The 22,207-nt window shown below is 43.9% G+C and overlaps 1 protein-coding gene across 1 annotated transcript in view; it reads right to left on the bottom strand.

Annotated features, from left to right (window-relative positions):
- The window catches only part of FBN2 (fibrillin 2), a 149,320-nt gene extending 127,331 nt beyond the window's left edge, over positions 1-21,989 (bottom strand). The window contains exons 1-5 of the mRNA XM_028749285.2: positions 21,106-21,989; positions 17,453-17,535; positions 14,051-14,149; positions 10,786-10,881; positions 6,125-6,220 (exon numbers count right to left, since the gene is read on the bottom strand). Coding sequence (XP_028605118.2) covers positions 6,125-6,220; positions 10,786-10,881; positions 14,051-14,149; positions 17,453-17,535; positions 21,106-21,326 — 595 coding nt within the window. The 5' untranslated portion in view covers positions 21,327-21,989. The remainder of the gene's footprint in view (positions 1-6,124; positions 6,221-10,785; positions 10,882-14,050; positions 14,150-17,452; positions 17,536-21,105) is intronic.
- Between the last annotated feature and the right edge of the window lie 218 nt (positions 21,990-22,207).

The raw sequence follows: 22,207 nt of genomic DNA, 5'->3' as shown, positions 1-22,207 counted from the left end.
CTTCCATCTAGGCTGAGTACATATGGAATTTGACAGGCGTTCCACTTCCATAGTGGCAGAACATCTCTGAATCCAGGGTTAAGATTGCTAACTTAATCTAGCTGCTCCTAATACTCACTGGGAGCGGCCGCCGAGACCATATAACACTGGTCCTGAAAGACCTACATTGGCTCCTAGTACGTTTCCGAGCACAATTCAAAGTGTTGGTGCTGACCTTTAAAGCCCTAAACGGCCTCGGCCCAGTATTCCTGAAGGAGCGTCTCCACCCCCATCGTTCAGCCCAGACACTGAGGTCCAGCGCTGAGGGTCTTCTGGTAGTTTCCTCGCTGCAAGAAGGGAGGTTACAGGGAACCAGGCAGAGGGCCTTCTCGGTAGTGGCACCTGCCCTGTGGAATGCCCTCTCTTCAGATGTCAAGGAAATAAACAACTATCTGACTTTTAAAAGCCATCTAAAGGCAGCTCTGTTTAGAGAAGTTTTTAATGTTTAATGCTGTATTGTGTTTTTAATATTGTGTTGGGAGCCACCCAGAGTGGCTGGGGAAACCCAGCCAGATGGGCAGAGTATAATACAGTGGTAGCTCGGGTTACATACGCTTCAGGTTACATATGCTTCAGGTTACACACCCCACTAAGCCAGAAATAGTGCTTCAGGTTAAGAACTTTGCTTCAGGATAAGAACAGAAATCGGGCTCTGGCAGCGCAGCAGGAGGCACCATTAGCTAAAGTGGTGCTTCAGGTTAAGAACAGTTTCAGGTTAAGTACGGACCTCCGGAACGAATTAAGTTCTTAACCCGAGATACCACTGTAATAATAATAATAATAATAATAATAATAATAATAATAATAATAATTGCTTGAGCTCCCACATACATGCTAAGTAGCAGCCTTGACATCACTTTATTGCTTGTGCAAAACAAAGAACATAGGAAACTGCCTTATAAGAAGTCAGACCATTGGTCCATCTAGGTCGGTATTGTATGCACTGATGGGCAGCAGCTCTCCAGACTGGGGACATTCAAAGCCCTACTGGAGATGCCAGAAACTGAACCTTGGATGTGGTACCAGCCCTCCCCCTTCATCCCTTCAGTTCCGGAGAAGGTGCTTTGAAAGCAAAACACCCCCGGTTCAATTCCCAGCATCTCCAGGCTCAGCTGCAAAAGGCCCTGTCAGAAATGCTGAAGAGCTGTGGAATAAAAAATGTACGGTCTTATATATATATATAATAAATGTTCATAAATGTACCAACCAAGCACGTACATAGATACGTGGACCACATGTCTGGAGCAGCACAGGGAGACCGTCCTGAAACCATTTTGATTCCCAAACTGACCAAATGTTTTTTTCTGCAAGGAGGGAGGGGGTGAGGGAACCTCCCCATTGTCTCAGGAATTGGGCAATCACCATCTCAAAGGAATGGCCAGACTACCAGGAAAGGCAATCAGATAAGGCATTATCAGATAACCTGGCAGACAGGAAAAACAACAACATTCAAATTTCTGTTGTAGACCACATTTTCTGTGATGTAGGTATGATGTTTGTGGGGGGGTGGTCTTGGGTTACGCTCCTTCTGTGATGTATGTGTGATGTATGGAGGGGTGATCTTTAGCTACAGGGCAGGGAATTTAAAATGTCTATATAAGGGCAGGCACACCTTTGTTCTGGGTCCTCCTCTGTCCTCCTGCGTGTGAGGGGAGCACCTTGTTGCAACAGTTTAATAAAGATCAGGCTTACTAGCTGCTTTGCTTCTCAATAGTCTCTGGTTGGCCTCTGTTATTTTCTCCTACCAATAGGGAACCCACGCAAGGACTCTATACGGGCTCTTGGATACCCCATAAGGGGGAAAGGGCAGATTTTGTTTACAACAGCTGCTGCCAGCCAATGTAGGAAACAGTGAGGCAGGTGGACCAACAGGAGCAACCAGTGAGGGAGGGGTTAGCAATAGAAACTGCACTCCAACACAGGCTTTGCACACTGCAGAGGCAGCAAGTAACAAAAAACACTTATTGAGCAGTGCCAGCAGTAGAGGAAAATCTTGAAGGGCTGGGGTTTGGTTTTGTTTTCAAAACAAGTGTGCTACAAATGCACAAAGGAAATTAAAAACATAAAGATGCTTTTAAAATATTGCCTTAGTACTTTTGGGCATAGCCTTCATAACACAGCATTTATTAAGGGGAATTTAAATATGGATATTAAAATGGAACCTACAATGCACTGTTTGAATAGAGCAATCAGTCAATAATAGCAGGGCAGTCAAATGGAATATTGGATTCATACAGGATAAGCCGTAACAGCATTTCAGGCTTGCAGTCCGTTCCAGCACAGAAGAGAGTTATTTCCCATAAAAACAAGGCTTGCCCAACCTATGCATGTCAGATTTTTAGACTGGAAAATTTCTCTCTCATTATTACTTTTGATTATTTTCAGATGTTTTTTTGGTTTAGAGGGAAGCCTTCCCCCAACTTTCCATGTACTGCTTTCATTGTGCTAGCTGATCATTGCTAGCGCAAACAGACAAGCGGGATCGCCACAGGTGGCACAGCGACTATGGCACACAGCCAGCAGCTGCAGCCAAGCCACTTCCCAAACTGGGAGGAAAGATAATGGACTTTCCCCAAACTGGGGGTGGAAGGTAACCCAGAAAAGGAGGAGAATGGGGGATAAAAATCAATGCCAAAGCAAACAAAGAACAGACTTGTTTCTTCTCAGGGATAGTTTATATGGAAGGCAAGATGCTTGGAAGCCTCCGTGTACATAGAAAGCTACTGGGAACAGATGCTGCCTTCAGCTCCAAAGAAAGTGTGCAGTTCCACTGCGACACCAGGCCAAATGCACCACCACAAACCTAGCCACAGGATGACCGCTGCCCACATTAAATGGGAGGGGCACCCTTTGCATGGTCGTGGGCAGCCCACTGGACCCTATGCGGCACCATTAACACAGGCTTGGCTTCGCCTTCCCCAGGTGGGATACCTGGGGGTCTCCGCCTACCTTAGCCAGTTGCCCAATCCCGCCTGGGGAGGCGTTGCCAAGGTGATCAGGACAGGTAGGGGGAGGGACCACTCTGCCCACCCAATAGGGGGAGGATCTTACCTGGGAATCATCAGTTAGCTCCAGAGCTTCTCCCACCCTACCCACCCTCAGTTAAGACTTATTTTGCAGGTTAACCTTTTCTCCACAGGTACGCGGGCGCTGCTATGTCAAGGTCACTGTTGAAGGGCCGGAAATTTTATGATTCAGGTAAATATCAGTTGTATCTGATCAAGTCATATTCAGAAGAGCCCCCTGAAAACAATGGGCTTGTTAAAAAATTACTATCTTGAAACCACTGATTCCCGAAGGAGCGTCTCCACCCCCATCGTTCTGCCTGGACGCGGAGGTCCAGGGCCGACGAACTTCTGGCGGTTCCCTTGCTACGAGAAGCACTGCTACAGGGAACCAGGCGGAGAGCCTTCTCAGTAGTGGCACCCGCCCTGTGGAACGCCCTCCCACCAGATGTCAAAGAGAAAAACAACTACCAGACTTTTAGAAGACATCTGAAGGCAGCCCTGTTTAGGGAAGCTTTTAATGTTTAATAGGTTATTGTATTTTAGTGTTCTGTTGGAAGCCACTCAGAGGGGCTGGGGAAACCCAGCCAGATGGACGGGGTATAAATAAATAACTTATTATTATTATTATTATTATTATTATTATTATTATTATTATTTCAATGGATTTATTCGGGGTATGAATTATCTGCCCTTGGACTTTATGGTAATACATGGGTCAGAAATCTAATTACTAAATATAATAAAATACCACCCTCAAAAAAAAACAAACCCCAACATTTTTATTAATTCATATGACTACTCAAATTCACATGATCTTCATAAAATTCATATTGCATAGAAAAAAAATACATATTCTGCAGTTCACAAAGAACATTCTTCTAGATTTTCTGCATATCTTCAAAAACCAAGAAGCAGAGCTGGCCACAGGAAGGGTTTCCAATAAAGGATACAAAATAATAGATAGAAAAGTGTGGCTGGGAGGGTCCAAAAGAGGTTGTGCTTTCTTGCAGCCCAGCAGCAAACCTTCAAGTTAAATATACTGTAATCATGCCAGTGATTAGTTACTGCTCAGTCTCCTGTCTCCAGCCCGGAAATTAGTCTGCTAGAAAGCCAGATAGCTGAACAAGCGGTCACGCTTTATCATACCACGGAGTTTGAGAGGCCAGTCTGAAGGAAAGCTACATGTGTTCCATATTAGGGAGAAAATACCTAATTTAAATTACCTTAATTTACAGAACTATAAAATCTCTGTATTTAAAGTACAGTAACATAAATATTAGCACGATAAATTCTTTAAGGCTGCAATCCTAAACACAATTACTAGGGAGAAAGCCCCACTGTACACAGTAGTTTACATCTGAGTAAACATGCGTAGGATTACACTGCACAAATATTAACACAATTTGCCCGAGAAATCTGCGGAAACTTTAGCTATAAACTTCTAAGGCCTCGAATTAAGAACTATCACTAAAATTTCAAGCTACAAAGCAGGCAAATTACCAGCACTGTTTTGCTATTTTATCATTAAGCACTCGCTGCCTCAGTACATTAAACAACAGTGGTCTCTACAAATTGTGCTGGCTATGCATTATTACTAAAGGTAAAGGACCCATGGATGGTTAATTCCAGTCAAAGGAGACTATGGGGCAGAGGGAGCCGGCGTTTGTCCACAGACAGCTTTCCGGGTCATGTGGTCAGCATGGCTAAACCACTTCTGGCGCAACGAGACACCGTGACAGAAGCCAGAGCGCACAGAAATGCCGTTTACCTTCCCGCCACAGCGGTACCTATTTAACTACTTGCACTGGTGTGCTTTCAAACTGCTAGGTTGGCAGGAGATGGGACAGAGCAACAGGAGCTCACCCCATCGCGCGAATGCGAACCCCTGACCTTCCGATCAGCAAGCCCAAGAGGTTCAGTAGCTTAGACCACAGCACCACCCACGTCCCCCTTGTGGCATGGAGCCTGTGACAAGAACCTGAGGAAGTACAGGATGTGGCATTAAGATCTATAGTTCCAACTCAAAATCATTTTTTGGCCTGAATTTATGGAGCAAATGAGGCTGTGTTGTCAAGGCAAGAGAAGTTTAGGTAACAGGTCAATATAAAGCTATAGCCACCCCACTATAAACAGTCCCCACAGGGTAGGGGTGAGGGACCAGAAGAGGCCTAGCTAATCAAATGATCATCAAGTGAATGATATATTTAAATCAGACAAAACAAAAGGGTTTGCTGCTGAAATATCGAAACTTGAGAAAGATCTATTACAAAGTAAGGCTAAATTACTTTTCAAAATGTATAGATTGTTACTGGTTTGGGAAGTGCTAGAGAAGGAGGTTAAATCTGTGATGATTCAGTGGTCTAAAGATTTCAGTTATAATATTCAGATGGCATCCTGGGGAAAGCTTTGGAGAAAAGCTAAAATTTACTTTAGAAGAAAATTTTATGAAGATGTTCTACCGATGGTATATTACACCAAGCAAGCTGGCGAAAATGTATAAAACCAGCTCAAATATTCGCTGGAGATGTAAAGAATCAGAGGGAACAATGTACCACATGTGGTGGAAATGTAAAAAGATTAAAAACTTTTGGGAAATTATCTATAATGAACTTTTAAAAATGTTCAAACTAACTTTCATCAAATAGCCGGAAGCCTTCTTGTTAGGTATTATTGCTGCAGATATACTGAAAGAATTAAGAAAGATATTTATGTATGCCACTACTGCGGCGAGAATGTTAATAGCTAGATGGTGGAAGGGAGATAAAACACCAACTAAATTGGAATGGCAGGCGAAGTTATTTGAATATGTAGAATTGGCAAAGATGACAGGGAAAATTAGGAATCAAAGAAACCAAGAGTTTAACAAAGAACAGGATTTATAAATTATATTTAAAAGAAAATTGTTCTCAGATGAAATCTCTGACATGTTTTGAATAACTTCTGCAATGTTATATGCTACCAAGAATACGGACAATTAAGAATAAGTTAAAAAATATGAAAACATGAAGTCACCAAGGTAATGATGGACCCACATTGATTTCATGTACATTTCCCTGCCTGAAGTTTTTAGTTCTTACCTCTTTCACATTGTGGGCCTGTGAATCCATACACACATGCGCAGCGATTGGGTCCAATGCAGCGACCACCATTCTGGCATCCATTTTCACAGACAGCTGTGTTTTGAATTAGAAAAAAAAGAGGGGGGAGACCCATAATTATGTACTTGGTCATATTGAAAATATCCCTTTGAAGTTCTACAGAACAAATTAATAAAATGGATGCTTTTCACCATCATTATGCCCAACATGGTAATTAAGCGAAACTTGCAATAAGTCTTTAGAATAGCTTTAATAAGAAATTACCTGCTTTTATGCTTGAGATAGCGCTTGCTATAATACAACGGAGTAAGTGAGGTTTGCGGCAGAGTGTTGCGAAGAGGTCAGAAAATATGAACAGATTCTAGAAAAAGGATCTATACGAGGCTGAAATTCTGTACCAAAGGGTGGGGGACAGACCCAGACCCTGAGAGCACCCTAGGAGGTATCCCATGAGTTTTTATAGTTTGGTACATACTTTTCTAGATGCATGATGAACAGTGAGGTATACATACATATACAGATCCAATGGGTGCGGAATGGGTTACTTCCGGGTTTCGGCAACCGCGCATGCACAGAAGCACTAAATCACGCTTTGCGCATAAGTGCCGAATCGCAACCCGTGCAGACGTGCCACTGCGGGTTGCAAATGCTGCGGGTTATAAAAGAATGGGAGGCAGAACCCAATATACCAATCATAAAACTGCACAGAGAAGGTCATATGGACTGCACTATATTAAAAATACAGTTGACACTCTGGATACAAATTTAATTCATTCCGGGGGTCCGTGTGCACCCCAAAAAATCCGTATTCAGAGGTGCCACTTCTTCACACGCACGCCGTGTGATAGAACGCTTCTGCACATGCGCGATCAGCGAAACCCAGAAAAATACTTCCGGGTTTGCCGCTTTCGCAACTCAAAGTTTACATTAATAGAGAGTAACGTAACGTAACCTGAAGGTCTACTGTACACGGTTTCCAAACAAAAAAAAAGTGAGAGTTCATAATATCTAGAGAAGGGCAGGAATCCTATAGCCCTTCAAATGTTGTTGGACTCCAACATCCGTCAGCCTGAGCTAGCAAGGCCAGTGGTTAGGTATGATAGAAGCTGTAGTCACAGATTTTTCCACTTCTAGATGAAATCTAGCTGAAGGTCTTACCCAGATACCATTTTCCTTACAATGGAGGAATAGTTCAAAGACTGCTTGAGCAAACTGCAGCCTACCATTTCTTGCAAAAACAAAACTGTAAAACACTGCAAAGAATATTATCGCTAATAATTATGTGTGAAATAATATTGCAAAACTATCTGAAATAAGTATTTCTATCATACGGCAATCAAAGCTTCAATTTGCTGGCCCGTTAAGTGAAAACAGGATCAGTTCTCCCAAAGAAACATTTCCTTTTATACCCCTAGGATTTCTGAATGGGCCTCTAAGCAAACAAGCATTTACATACAGCAGAAACCATTTCCCTCCTCTCCACATCGAGACACCCCAGGGGACATGACATTTGTCTGCAGTGCCATGATGTCTGGGAACAGAGGGACGAAAAGCACATATGTAGATAGCAGGAGGTGGCAAAGAATATCCAAACAGAAGGAATTTGTGTTGAGGAGATCAGAGTAAGTGTAACTTGCTGGTAGAATATAAGGAGGTGAAGTATAATTAGGCTAACGTGCTGTGAAAATAACGCTGATGGCTTAAAATCAGTTCTGCATTTTTCAAGGATCACTTATGAATCTGAGCATCTAGATTGCATTAACAAACCCCATTTCACACAAAAAAGCCACATATAAATGTACCGTTTCTAAGAAGAGAACAAGAAACTATACTGCAACATCCTCCAATCTGGTACTTTCCAAATGTTACAGAACTACAACTTGTGTCACCCCTGACCACTGGTCATGCTGGCTGGGGCTGATGGAGATAGTAGTCTAAAACATCTGGAGGCCATCAGGTTGGGAAAGGCTACCATACTGTGCGCCTTGCCTCACTGACACAGGAAGATGCTGTAACTTTGTCCTCATAATTTCCTAGATTGAGGCCAATGGTAACTAACAGGGGGAAATGTTATAAAGACAAGAGAATGTGTCAGCTGATGAGTGAACGTACATAGTTTAGAATTATCAGCAGAAGAACAGACGAGTGATATTATGTCAGTGTATTCTGTACCCCACCCTGGGATCTATTTCAATGAAAGATGGATTATAAGTGTGCTAAAAGAAAGAAAGAAAGAAAGAAAGAAAGAAAGAAAGAAAGAAAGAAAGAAAGAAAAGGATGGATGGATGGATGGATGGTATTGAAAGTTCAGAATAAGTAGACAGAGCAGTTCAAAATGGCCAAACATTTCGCGCCACAGGTGCCCCTTTCATGAGGCAGTTCTGTATATTGTGAAAAATGCAAGTTTTGAATAGGGAGGAATATTTATCTTTTCTTTACAGTTTTGTTCTTTTAAGTGTCCGTTAAAAGAAACACACACAAGTCTCACTTTACAAGCATTCGTGTATCAAGTTCAAGATTTCCATTCATTCCTATGGGAACACTTCTAATGCAGGATTTGTCCACATTCTTCCCCCCAATTCTCCATGTCCCCCCCCCCCACTGTAAAAAAAATAATTGCTGCAGCCAATTGGTAAAAGAGAGGCAAAGGGGGGAAATGGATTTATCCAATCTCTCCTGCTCACCGATTTGTCTGATTTTTCCTGCTCTCTAATTGGTCCAATCTCACTCCACATTCCCTTTCTTCGTGGTTTCTGTCTGAAAATGTCAGCCACCAACCATCAAAGAACAAAAACCCCCAAGGAAATAAGGAAGCTGGCTGTTCAGGTATGTGACTCTACAGCATGTATAGCAACGTTTTGACAGTCCATTTGTGTTCGAAATACTTGGGTTTTTTTATTTGCCTTCTTACTCTGAAAAAAACACCAGTTTGTGCAAGAACTTAAAGCCCATTCTTGCATTGAGCTCAATCTGCGAGTTTCCCTTTCAATGGACTGCAATTAAAGAGATACTCTAAAATGAAATAATCCAGAGTTGTTTCACAAGTGCATATTGCAGTGCAATCTATAAAGTGCTAAAAGTATCTATGTCTGCAAAAGCTCCACTTTTACCTAGCAGATTGCAACCATAAGAGGTTTCACTGTCTTAACAACTTCCTCAAGCAACAGCTAAAAGTGATTTGGTCTCAATGTTTTTAGGCAGGTTTCCAACCCAGCCCCTATAGCGTATGGTCAGGTTTTGAAAGCATTCAGCTTTCCTGTGCCAAAACAACACAGAAGTAGGGAGTGAATAAATCATTCATACTAGGGGGGCGGGGGCGGGGAGGGAAATGAAAGGGAGGGGAGAACTTTGAAGTGTGCTAGAACTATCCCCTTATATCACAAGGGGAAACACATAAAAATGTACTGTTGTCGCAAGACATTCTACTCCTTATCAAGGCTTATTAAACCGAATTACCTTTCACTCATCTATGTGCAGAATGACAACACTTCTGTGTTGTTATAAAAATATATATCGAGTGAATTATGATGCCATGTGAAATAACATTGGTTTTTTAAAATCTCAAGTACAGTGCATTTAAATAATGTTTGCATAGTGATAATGGATAAGAATAATATTTGTCTAATTTTCATGTGAACTACAATTCAGTGCACACAAGCTGGACCTGCAACAAAATGGTGCAGTGTGTGGAGTGCTCCTGTCTGCTGATCCAGTCAGCCAAGCATGCCCTCCTCCAGGATATGGAGAAAGGGAGAAAGAGAGAGAGAGATTTTTTATTCTCCGCCCTCCCCACTACGCCAGCAAATAGTCCGCATTCCGAAGCCAAAGAGAATATTCATGGGGCTTTTGGGAGTTGTCCCCCCTTTGAGGGGTCCTCTAACATTTATTGTACTTCTGCAAACCTTGGGAACTACCAGGTCTTCTGATATCCCCTTCTCGTGCATGGATGGGGTGGTTCTGGCTACAGAAACACAAGCACACAAAGACTTGAGCATGTTATCAGCTTATAGGTTATGGCCCAAATCTTCAAGTGTGGCTAAAATAACTGCACCGTTTATTGCCAGCTCAGATCTTGATTCTCACTGATATAAAATGCAGGAGCCAAAAGAACCACTGAAAAGGGAGACAGAGCTAGTGGAAGGCAAGAAATGTTTGAAATTTAAGGAGCACGCAAGGGTGTGCAATGTAACAGCAAAGAATATAGGGAAGGAAGGAAGAAGCAACAGACACAGAAAAATAAGAGAAAGATAGCAAGGGTAGAAAAGGGGAATTCTATCCTACAATTACCTACCCTTCTCTTCCTAAGCTCCATTCTGCCTGTCTCTATCTGGCTGATAAAGACTGCTCAAGTGTATGGAGACATAATACCAAGCCATGGTTTGGTATTAGCATGCATGAGCAGTCAGGCCTTGATGTTGCAAACTCCATCCCCCCCCCCCTCTCATACTCTTGCACGCTGCAATTTCTAAATGGGGTTCTTGGCAAACGATTTTGCTATTGCATCAAAAACGTGGCAATCTATAGTCTGAGTAAGCTGTAGTTTGCTCCTAAACCAGAATGAAACCATGACCTGGGATCTTGGTTTTAAGGCAAATTATGGTCTTCCTACAGTCCAGAAGGAAGCCAAAGTATCTACTTACGTTGTCCACAGTAAGTACCAATATATCCCTTCTGGCACTGGCACTGGTCTTCTAGACAGGAACCACCATTCATGCATCTGATACTGCACTGTTGTACTGCAGCAAAACACAAACAGTTTAAAATTATGGCAGGTAGCGTAATGTTGATTTAAAAAATGCACAGCCATCAATCAAGCATGCAGTGATATTTCAAGGCTGCCCAAATACTTGCGATAGGTATTAATTTAAAGCAGAAAATAGGAAATATCCACCATAAGAATACGTAACATATTTCAGCACCTCATTAACTGGAAAGACTTTGCTGTAATCTTAAAAGTGATCTAAGACACGTTATTTTAAGCTACAGGCATGGAGCTAAAGGCTGGTGAATTCCAATGCATGTGTAACTAATTCCTTCGTTTGCTGCTACTCAGTCGGAAAAATGGGGAAGTCTCTCACCTCTTCAATTGTACACAATTGCCTCCCCACTTTCTCACATTAAGATATCTGTGTCCCCCCCCCTCCCACCACTACGTCTTTGTTCATGACACTTCTTTTTTTCTGTCCACCCTTCTCACTTCTTGTGCTGTTGGGGTGAAACTACTCTGCCGAAAGCAAATAACAGGCATGGTGCTCTGAATTTTGCAGTAAAAAAACAACAATCCAACTATAACTTTTGCCTTTAGACTGCCATACTCAATATATTTTAAAGGTAAATGTAAAGGTACCCCTGCCTGTACGGGCCAGTCTAGACAGACTCTAGGGTTGTGCGCCCATCTCACTTAAGAGGTCGGGGGCCAGCGCTGTCCGGAGACACTTCCGGATCACGTGGCCAGCATGACATTGCTGCTCTGGCGAGCCAGAGCCGCACACGGAAACGCCGTTTACCTTCCCGCTAGTAAGCTGTCCGTATTTATCTACTTGCACCCGGGAGTGCTTTCGAACTGCTAGGTTGGCAGGCGCTGGGACCGAACAACGGGAGCGCACCCCGCCGCGGGGATTCGAACCTCCGACCTTTCAATCGGCAAGCCCTAGGCGCTGAGGCTTTTACCCACAGCGCCACCCGCATCCCTCCCTTCCTCTAATTTCACTATATTATCCTTTTCTTAAGTCTCTGCACTTTCCCCTTTAGATTTATGTTGTCACTTTGAAGCTCCTTTGTCTTTATCTCTTTTATCCTTTATCTCAAAGGTCTTTACCATTCCTACAATTAGTCCCCCCCCCCCCATTTTCTTATATCAACCTCATCCCATCCATCCATTAATTCTCTGACCTCAAGGTCTTTTGTTCATTATTCTAGGTGCACAGAATAATCGACATGAATTAATTTATTACTACCTTCCTAAATTTTCTTTATTAAAACAGAGGTTGCAATCCTATACCAGGTTACGTGGGAGTAAGACCCACTGAACTCAGTAGGACATGCTTCTCGGTAATACTGCATGCATAAAACTACACTGCTGATAACTTGCTCTTCAGGAGATAAGGTAATTCAAAATACAAAATGTCAATTTTAAAAATAAAATAAGAACTACATACACAAAGAGACCCCAAATAGGAGCCTCCTAAATCGAGGGTCCTGGTTGCGCTCAGGACCCTTAAGCCACCCCCATGGGGTGTGTTGTAGCTAGGCATGGTGCAAGCCTTGCGTGTTGGGCCCCAGGATCACGCTTGGCTGTTTGGGCCAACTGGGGCGAGTGGCATGATAAATGCAGCAGCGTGACGGGGGTTGGGCACTCGCTTCGCACTGCTGAACACCCTCCCTCCCTATTTTAGGTGCTGCTGCTTTGGATTGGCACAGGGGCTAGGTAGCTTATGGTGATGGATTGATGCACAACCATCAATCAAGCATGCAGTGATATTTCAAGGCTGCCCAAATACTTGCGGTAGGTATTAATTTAAAGCAGAAAATAGGAAATAACCACCTGCTTTGGCACAGGGGCTAGGTAGGAATTTTTCCATTTGGCAGATTGGCTTTAGCCACTTGGTTTTCGCCTACCTCCTTAGCAATCGTCACAACTTTGTAAGGTTTGGCGGTTAGGCACTGGTTGATATAAATGTGCGGGAGGGGAGGTGTGGCCATCACCTGCCCCTCCAGAAATAGAGTATTCCAGTAAAGGAATCTGGGGGTCCTGGATCTCGTCCGAAGTCTGCTTGAGGGGCTAGGGCAGGGGTCTGCAACCCGCGGCTCCGGAGCCGCATGTGGTTCTTTTACACCTTTGCTGCGGCTCCGGGGCGGATACTAGCGAGGGGAGGAGGTGCATTGTGCGCCCCGACACTCCCCACTGTGGCGGGCGCTGTACTGGCTGTGACGTCGCATGGGGGCGGTGCGTGCGTTAGTCACGCACCATCCCGATGTCACCTTCCCGCCCGCCCGCCCGCCCGCCCGCTACATTGTAAGGGGCATGTACGCTGGTCACTGCATTGAAAGGGGGCATGTACGCTGGTCACTGTTCTGAAGGGGAGTGAAGAACACACACCAAAAAAAGGGTAACTTGTTAATTTAACGTTTATTTCTATGAGGAGGAGTAATTCTGAGGGGTCAAACAAAGAAATAATAAAAAAGTGACAAAAAAGTTATTTTTATAATGATTAGTTTTGCAGCTCCCAGGTTTTTTTTCTTCAGAAACGGGTCCAAGTGGCTCTTTTTGTCTTAAAGGTTGCAGACCCCTGGGCTAGGGCCATGCCAGGACCACGGGAACCCCGGGGTGAGCTTCAATTGATCTTCACTGATGTTGCTCCCTTGTTTGGTGTTTACCCTTTCAGACTGCCAGCCGGAGAGGCAGGAGTCAGTTATAGTCCCTGACCAATGCCTAGACCAATACCGCTCAATTTGTCTTGTAATCAATAAAGTTGTGGCCTAAATTTTACCCCAAAACTTAAAATAAAATTATGTGTCCGTTTGAAGTTATTTACTGGGAAAGGGCTGGGCTGCCTTGGAGTGCAAGCAGAGAACTGAAGTAGCTGAACAGCAAAAACTAAATTACATTTTCCACAAATGCGTTCTTAAATAAAGGCGTTTTCACTGTTCACTAAAAGGCATGTAGGGACAGAACTCGTTGGACCTCCCATGGGAGGGCATTTGAGGCATAGAATCATAAAAAGTAAGGAGCAGGAATCTTCTATATGCAAAGCAGCACGTTTGATTCATAAGAGGGTAGGGAAGATGAGACAGGTAACTCTCTCATGCACTTAGTATTTATCTATCCTTAAACATTATCCTAGTGTAAAACAATGCAAAACACTTTTTCTCCCTAACTTTAAAAATTGAGACTTTAGGCCTTACTTGATTTTGTTCCACAGGTTGGCGATATCTGACCACTGGAACAAGTGCACATGTTGGGGCGAGAACAAAATCCATCACCACAGCTATTTCTACAGATTGCTGCGGAAGAAAATAATGAATCAAAATGTTTGTACATCTTAAACTGTTTAAGAAACACTGGCAAACAAGATAAATTATTTGCTTAAATGTGTCCAATTCCACACACACACACACAATAACATAAGCAACTGCGTATATGCTGAAACAATGTTACTTTTGTTTTTGGTTTTGTGTTTGTTATGCTAGCTTCACTTTTACTAAAAACAGGACTGTAAAGATAGAATCTGTTATGATGTGCTTAAGATTTTAGAGGGTGGTACAAAACATTACTTCTCTAAGAAGTGAGATTTGTGTGCTAAATACAGGTAAAAGTCAATCTGGAAATCAGAAAATTCTAAAATTATGGAGTGACAGTTTACTTTTGCATGTAAGGGCTGAGAGACAAAACAGATGTGACCTTAAGCGTGTAAATGCATTTCAGACACCTGTTTTTGCTATCAAGATAATAGCCACAAAGGAGGGTAGGATGAGTTGGATCAGGACCATGGCACTGGGTGTGGGGAGGAGTGGGAGACAGGGCTAAATTCTTTCCTTTAACGCTGTGGTCCCAATGAACCGCTGGCAACCACTGGTGCCAATGGAAGTTTCCTTCTTGGGGTTATTAGCATCTTTTTGAAATGGGAGGGGGATCATTGCAACCATGATGTGGTCCACTTATCCCACAGAATCAGACCTCCTACCTTCCCCATGGCTGTTATTTTGATAATAAAAAGCAAGCGAATTAAATTCATCCATATATTTAACAGCAGAATTGTTTTATCCCCCATAAGCCTAAACTATGGCTTTCCAGTTGGCAACAGTATCTTCAAAAACAATGCTAACAGCTGACTTTTTCCTAGACAAAGCACACATAGAACTTGTCAGAGACTTTGAAGTTCCTTTGCTGTAAAGATACATGATTACCTCCAGACAAGTGATTATTTTTGAGATACAGTTCATTCAAACGTTTTCTAGGAACATTAATTTTAAATATCTCTCTGACCTCGTTTTAGAGACAATGGGATATTTTCTAGCTTAATTGACACATTTAAAAGATGAGCAGATGGAACGTCCCACACCTGTTTTAGCTACAGCACTGCAAGGAATAACTTTGCACAACTAAAGTGCAATACAAATGATACGTAATGAAATTCGTATTTTCACAGCTCAAGCGTATCCATGTTTACTCAGAGGAAAATCCAGTGTTCAGTGCAGATTACTTCCAGGGTTGCTACCTTGTTTGAGATAGCAATACTTGCATAGGACTGTTACCTTGTTTGAGCTTTTAATGATGGTTATTGAAATATGGACAAAACAAAGCACTCCACATGAATATAACAAACCTGCTATCTAACTCATACAGTAGGTTTTCAGAGGACTGATGGAGAATACTCAGGCTGACTACATCTATACTCCAAGCAATGCATCTATATTAACGCTTTTCAATGTTCTAGCAGCATATTCTGGGCGAATTTTCCCATGTGAAGCTGACTAGATATTCACATATGCCTTTGATGCCCTTTGTGCTCTTTTGTGTACAGTGTTAATAGTGGATGTTGTTAATATGGGATATAGCACAAAATAGAAAATGCATGTATATCGTAGCCAATATAGGTTTTGCATTTATATTGCATAACAATTTAAGCCAAAGCTATTACAAGCACCATGTGTGAAAATGTTCTGAAGATTGGGCTGCAATATAAATGAAACTTTGTCCAAAAATGCCATAAATGAGAACAGAAATAAAATAAACATAAAGGTCACCCTTCTGCCATTTGAGAAAGTAGAATAAATAGTTAAAACACAAATCTATTCTCTTACTTTTATTAGCCAGCTATGTATTGTTTTTCTGGGTTAGGAAACTTTAAAGTATGCCTATATGTTGCAGTTAATGTTAAGGCCAACTAGACACCTGGGTCAGAATGTGAACAGAATTCCTTCTTAACTAAGTTTAAAATTTCAACCCCTAATTCAGGTCTTCTTAGTCACTTGATTTGTTGAATGGTGCATCAGGATATGAGTTAGAATGGATTATCAGGATTACACTAACAAAAGAAATTTATTGCCCCTTCAACAGCCCTTTGAGTTCAGTAGAAGGAACTCTTGGTTCTGGGTCTATACTTTTCGGGAAGCATTGTAGCAGTGCTGGTAACTATTGCTGCATTAGTAACTGGGGTTGAGGATTAGACCTCAGCAACTATGTAAAGTTATGTATTGTGCCCTTGCAACAGCTTTGGAGATGTGGCACCTTACTTTATAAACTGTTACTGTGTCACAGTGCAAGAGCTCAGGCCATAAACTACACTAACAGTTCATAGAATCATAGAATTGTAGAGTTGGAAGGAGCCACGAAAAACATCTAGTCCAACCCTTTGCAATGCAATGGGGCAATGCAAGAATCTTTGTCCCAATGTGGGGTTCAAACCCCCGACCCTGAGATTAAGAGCCTCATGCTCTACAATCCTAGGCATGCTGCCTGAGAAATAAGCCACGCTCAGTTCAATGGAATTCACTCCCAGGGAAGTTTACAGCAGGCTACCCTCCTATACAAATTCCTGGGAGTAAGCCCCAAGGAACACAGTGGGCCCCACTGAACACATCATTTTACTTTTGATTAAACTTGCATTGCATTGTGCTCTTAACTTATAAAACCCCAACTGCCTGAACCTCTTCTCTATAAATCCCAGAGATAGTGGATGTTGATAATATTAGTCAGTGGGGAAATAAAAGCCCTCTAGTCTGCATATGCCCAAATGAACTTTAACATTTTTCACATGTTCCAGGGCTGAACTCTGACCTTAGCCACAGGATGTAGGCTCACTCCTGGTGAGTCCAAACCACAGTTTAACTGATTTACATGCTTTTGTCAAGTCTTATCAGTTGTCACATAGCTCAGCACAATAAAGAGCTTTGCCAAATAAACAATCATGTTGTTGTTAAATATATATTTAAGAAAATCTAATCTAGATCTATTGTAGCACAGCCCCAAACTAACAAAAACAACCAACAGCCTTATGTGAAACATTATTCCTAGCTAACTCAGCTACATTTTCTCTCTGTTGATAAAGTACAACCTACTTTGCTTAGTATTTGACTATTTCTGTTTTAAGTGTTCATTGCTGGATTTCTGAATCTGTAAAAGGGCATTTTTTAATTTGTGAGTTAGTGTCTAGTTCTTAAAAAGCATAATGCAAGCCTAAACTGAGCAACCAGAGTAGATTAATTCCTTACTTCCTTTTTAAAAGGGTAATTAATTAAAATTCAAAGATGTCTTTTGGATGGATTATTACTCAGAGGTTGTAAAATCTGAAGCCAAACACTTACGAACAATACACTGATTTCCCCCAGGGAGTGTTTTCCATCCAGGACAACAGTAGGAGTGGAATCTGGAGCCACACACATTTGGCCTGTTATATGCAAACAAGTGTGTACACAAAAAATATAGGTCAATGGAAACAGATTTTAGGTCTGCAGGATAAAAATGCATTGGCCTCAGAAACAACATGCAAGCTTTTTTTCTTTTTCTTTTTCCAGAACCCTCACATTTCTTAATAAAGAAAGCATTTCACTGAATCCCTCCCTCCAAGAGCTAAGAACCCCTCTCTTTAGCAAAAAGCAAAAAGAGACAATGACTAAGTAATAAGTATTTAGTAAGGTACCATTTTTAAACAGTTCTGAACAATGGATGAAATGCATGCCCTACTGTAACTACTTTACAAGCAGTAAATAATTCACACCAAACATATCTAAAACAGCCTTTTCATCTTAACACCAAGAGTTACATTTTATATGAAAATCAGATTTTTCTAGAGGTATATTAGAAAGATTTGAAAGTGGAAAGAAATGATCATGCATTTTATAACTTAACATTTTAAAGCCTCCCTCAACCAATCTGAAAAAACATGTTTCTTCAGCAGATTTTAATTGAAATCACCCTTCAGCAGTTATAGCAAAGACCATTAAAAACTTGATCATGAAACTGAAGCAATATTTGCCACATTTGGTATTGCTATTAGTGTCGTATTTACACACGCTTTCTTTTGCAAAAGCCAGATGTTTTTTACACCACTCTCAAGAAACATATGGAAACTTTCCAAGGTGGACCAAAATTTAAAATTAACATTCAAATCAAGCCAATCAGTAGACATTAAGAAGAAAAGCAACAATTACAGAAGGGGAAAAGGACAGAAGTAAATGGAGACAACTGCTAGTATTTGGATTGAAAGTTTGAAAGGGAATGCACAGATGTGTGATGGGACTGATTAGGAAAACAAGCTGTATAGAGAGGTGGCTATTGGGATACAACTGCATCTTAACAAAACAGCCTGGTAGAGACAAGATCAAAAGAAATGTGGCTGTCCATTAGAGCTAGCTGCAAACCAGTGGTTCCTATGTATTGCCTTGTTGGTAGGTTTTCTACAAGACAACTTCAAAGATAAAGGCGTAATCATAGGAGCCAACTCCTAGGGGCTGAGGGGTCTCCAGCCCCCTTGCCATAAAATATTTGAGGGGGCCAGGCCCCCCCAAAAGTTGATGGGAATTCCCATTCAAATAGTGTGTGGGCACTGCATCATGTGATCAATAATGTGGGGCGGGGCTTACCTGCCCCCCCCAATATGTTATTCAAGTTGGCACCCCCTGGGAGTAATGGTGTCTATTTCATGGGGACCTTTGGAGAAGTCAAATAGAAAATAAGGCAAATCCATTTCATCTTCAAAACTGTAGCTTTCTATGAAAGAGAACCCTCAATTACTCTATAGCGGTGTGCTTCAAGACAGCACATTAGGACTAGTTCTGGGTGTGGGGACCAGACAGCAGGAGGGTGAAGGGAAATATTAAAGAATGTGTCCGGGTCCAAGACTTGATGCCACCCACAGGCAACTATCAATTGCTTATGGGATGTTGCTAAGTTCTTACAGGACAGAAGGCTAGTAAGTGACGATAACAGTGGCAGAGTTAATATTGAAATCCTGGAAGAAAGATTAAAGGCTATTTGAGATAAAAGAGAACTTGGTGGGAGGTTGATTGGGCTCTGATGCCAAGGGAGAATTATGGGTGGAAGGAGGCTGTTCATGGGAGACAAGCATTGGTGGGACAGTTATCAGGAAGTGGCTGCAGGCTTTACAGAGGCAGGATAAAGTGATGTTTTCACCTGAAACACTGAATGGTTTATCAGAGACAAGACTTACGGATGGTGCGAGACCAGTTAAAGAGGATAAATGAGCTAGAAGATAGGGCCTGGGAATGTGGATAATTTACGAGTTGCACGGAAGTACTTCAAGGAGGGCAGAAGAGGGAAATTGCAGAAGTGGTTGCATATTATGGGGTAGGGAAGGAACTCATTGGTGCTGGAGCATTGGAAATCAGGAGGTTGCAGGAAATGAGCGCAGGACAAGAGGAAAGAACTTGTGATGGGCACTACAGAAGTGCTTTTAGGGGTTGTCAGCAGGAGTAGTCAAAGATTTCATGGAAGCAGAATAAAGGTGAGCTGAAGGTTTCATCAAAGCACAGTAAAGGTGGCATTTCAGAATTTTTGCCTGTGGATCACCCAGAAGTTGCTGAGATGGTGTGCATGCACATATTTGATGGGGGGGGGGGGAGGGATGGCAGGTTGCAGCTGGTTGCGTCCACGCAGAACTTGCCGCTAAGGCAATACAAGGAGTATGACAAGGCTGTATATTGTCTCCCTGCTTATTTAACTTATATGCAGAATTCATCATGCGAAAGGCGGGGCTGGATGAATCCCTAGCCGGAATTAAGATTGCCGGAAGAAATATCAACAACCTCAGATATGCAGATGACCCAACTTTGATGGCAGAAAGTGAGGAGGAATTAAAGAACCTTTTAACAAGGGTGAAAGAGGAGAGCGCAAAATATGGTTTGAAGCTCAACATCAAAAAAGCGAAGATCATGGCCACTGGTTCCATCATCTCCTGGCAAATAGAAGGGGAAGAAATGAGAAGTGAGAGAAAGAAGTGAGAGATTTTACTTTCTTGGGCTCCATGATCACTGCAGATGGTGACAGCAGCCACAAAATTAAAAGACGCCTGCTTCTTGGGAGAAAAGCAATGACAAACCTAGACAGCATCTTAAAAAGCAGAGACATCACCTTGCCAACAAAGGTCTGTATAGTTAAAGCTATGGTTTTCCCAGTAGTGATGTATGGAAGTGAGAGCTGGACCATAAAGAAGGCTGATCGCCAAAGAATTGATGCTTTTGAATTATGGTGCTGGAGGAGACTCTTGAGAGTCCCATGGACTGCAAGAAGATCAAACGCATCCATTCTTAAGGAAATAAGCCCTGAATGCTCACTGGAAGGACAGATCCTGAAGCTGAGACTCCAATATTTTGGCCACCTCATGAGAAGAGAAGACTCCCTGGAAAAGACCCTGATGTTGGGAAAGATTGAGGGCACAAGGAGAAGGGGGCGACAGAGGACGAGATGGTGGGACGGTGTTCTCGAAGCTACGAACATGAGTTTGACCAAACTGCGGGAGGCAGTGGAAGACAGGAGTGCCTGGTGTGCTCTGGTCCATGGGGTCATGAAGAGTCGGACACCACTAAACGACTAAACAACAACAACAACAACAACAAGGCAATACATGCCTGGCCTAGTTCTCACAAACAGCATCGGATCGAGGAGATAAACCTTTTGCCTGCACTGTACCACTTCAGACTGCAGGTGGAGGCCCCCCAGGTGACCTGCTCTTTGGGGCGGGGCCAATCATGACACACCTACGACTGGAGCATCAAGGAGCATCAAGCTGGGCTAGGATCCTTTTCCCCTGACACCTAGCGGCCCCCGCGTCCGCAGAGACTGCTCCATTCCGTTCCCACGAAGACCATGCACCCCACCCCCGCTTGCCGCCTGAAAGTGGTACGATCCGGGCACGCGGCTTCTATAAATGCCGCCTCGCCGCCGCTGTTTGTGAGAGGCTGGCCTACCTGCGCGGCGCGAGGCAACGCGGCTTCCCTACCCCCTGAGCGCGTCCTGCTGGCCTCTCCTCCGGACTCGGTTGGTGGGGCCTTCCAGGCTCCTCGAGGCTGGGTAGCTGGTGCCGCCGCCCCCGCCGCCTGTTGCTCCATCCGCCGGGCGGACCTGCTGCTTGCCTTGCGCGGCTGCTCCCTGCGCCCAGAGCGCCACACAGCCCAGCCAGAGGAAATAAGGCTGCAGGCGGAGCTCCCGCCGCCTCGCCATGGTCGCGGGCGCGAAAATCCTGAGGTGCCTCAGAGAGGAGCCCCGACCTCCGGCTGGCCCCTGACTCGGGAGCTCTTCTCCCTTCCTGAGGAGAAGAGGCGTTATTCCTCCGGGCCGCTCGCTCGCGCGCTCCCCTCCACCTCAGCGCGACGCTCTGCTGCTGCGGGTCGGGGCGGCCAGGGGGGCGGCGGCGGCGGCTGCTCCTTCTCTCGCTCCGCGCTGCATCCTCCTCCCTTTTCCCGCCTCTCCGCTGCTCGCCTTCCCGAGCGAAACGATTAAAAGCCGTCGGGGAAAGAAGGGAGAGAAAGATGAGGTCCGGCTCTTCCCGAGCGAGGGGGGAAAGGGGAGAACAATCGAAGGGTGTGGGCGCTTTTCGGAGAGCGAGCTCGAAATTGCCCGCCTCGAGGATAACAGCAATAATGATAAGGAGCCGCTAGTGACAGGCAGCAGCTTCCCACCCTGGAAGGCGAAAAAGGAGTTTCTTCTTGCTGGTGCTGCTGCTGCTGCCGACTCGGGGGAAGGCGAGGCGGCGTCTCTTGCCCGGTGCGCCGCGAGAAGAATGAGGGGCGAGGGAGGGAGGCAGGGCGGCACTACCGCCCGCTGGTCGGTGGGGAGCAGCAGCGCCGCGCCAAGCACGTGGGAGAGGAGCGCGCCCGAGGAGGGAAGGGAGGCTGAGGGAAGGGGGCGCCCGGAGGGGAGGCGGGAGAGGGAGGGGCCGCGGCACTTGTGAAAGGGGGCTGGAGGGAGAGGGGGAGGAGCTTCGTTGGAAGCCGCGGGGAGGGAGGGAGGGGCTGAGGCCGGGAATTAGGAGGGGGCGCCGAGGGGAAAGAGGAGCCGCTGGGCGCCAGTCGGTCGGTCAGTCACACACACAACCTTCTTGC

The sequence above is a fragment of the Podarcis muralis genome, chromosome 11 (assembly GCF_964188315.1).
Source record: "Podarcis muralis chromosome 11, rPodMur119.hap1.1, whole genome shotgun sequence".
Lineage (NCBI taxonomy): Eukaryota > Metazoa > Chordata > Lepidosauria > Squamata > Lacertidae > Podarcis > Podarcis muralis.
The sequence above is the reverse complement of the archived record's forward strand: the minus strand, read 5'-3'. Positions and strand labels throughout refer to the sequence as shown.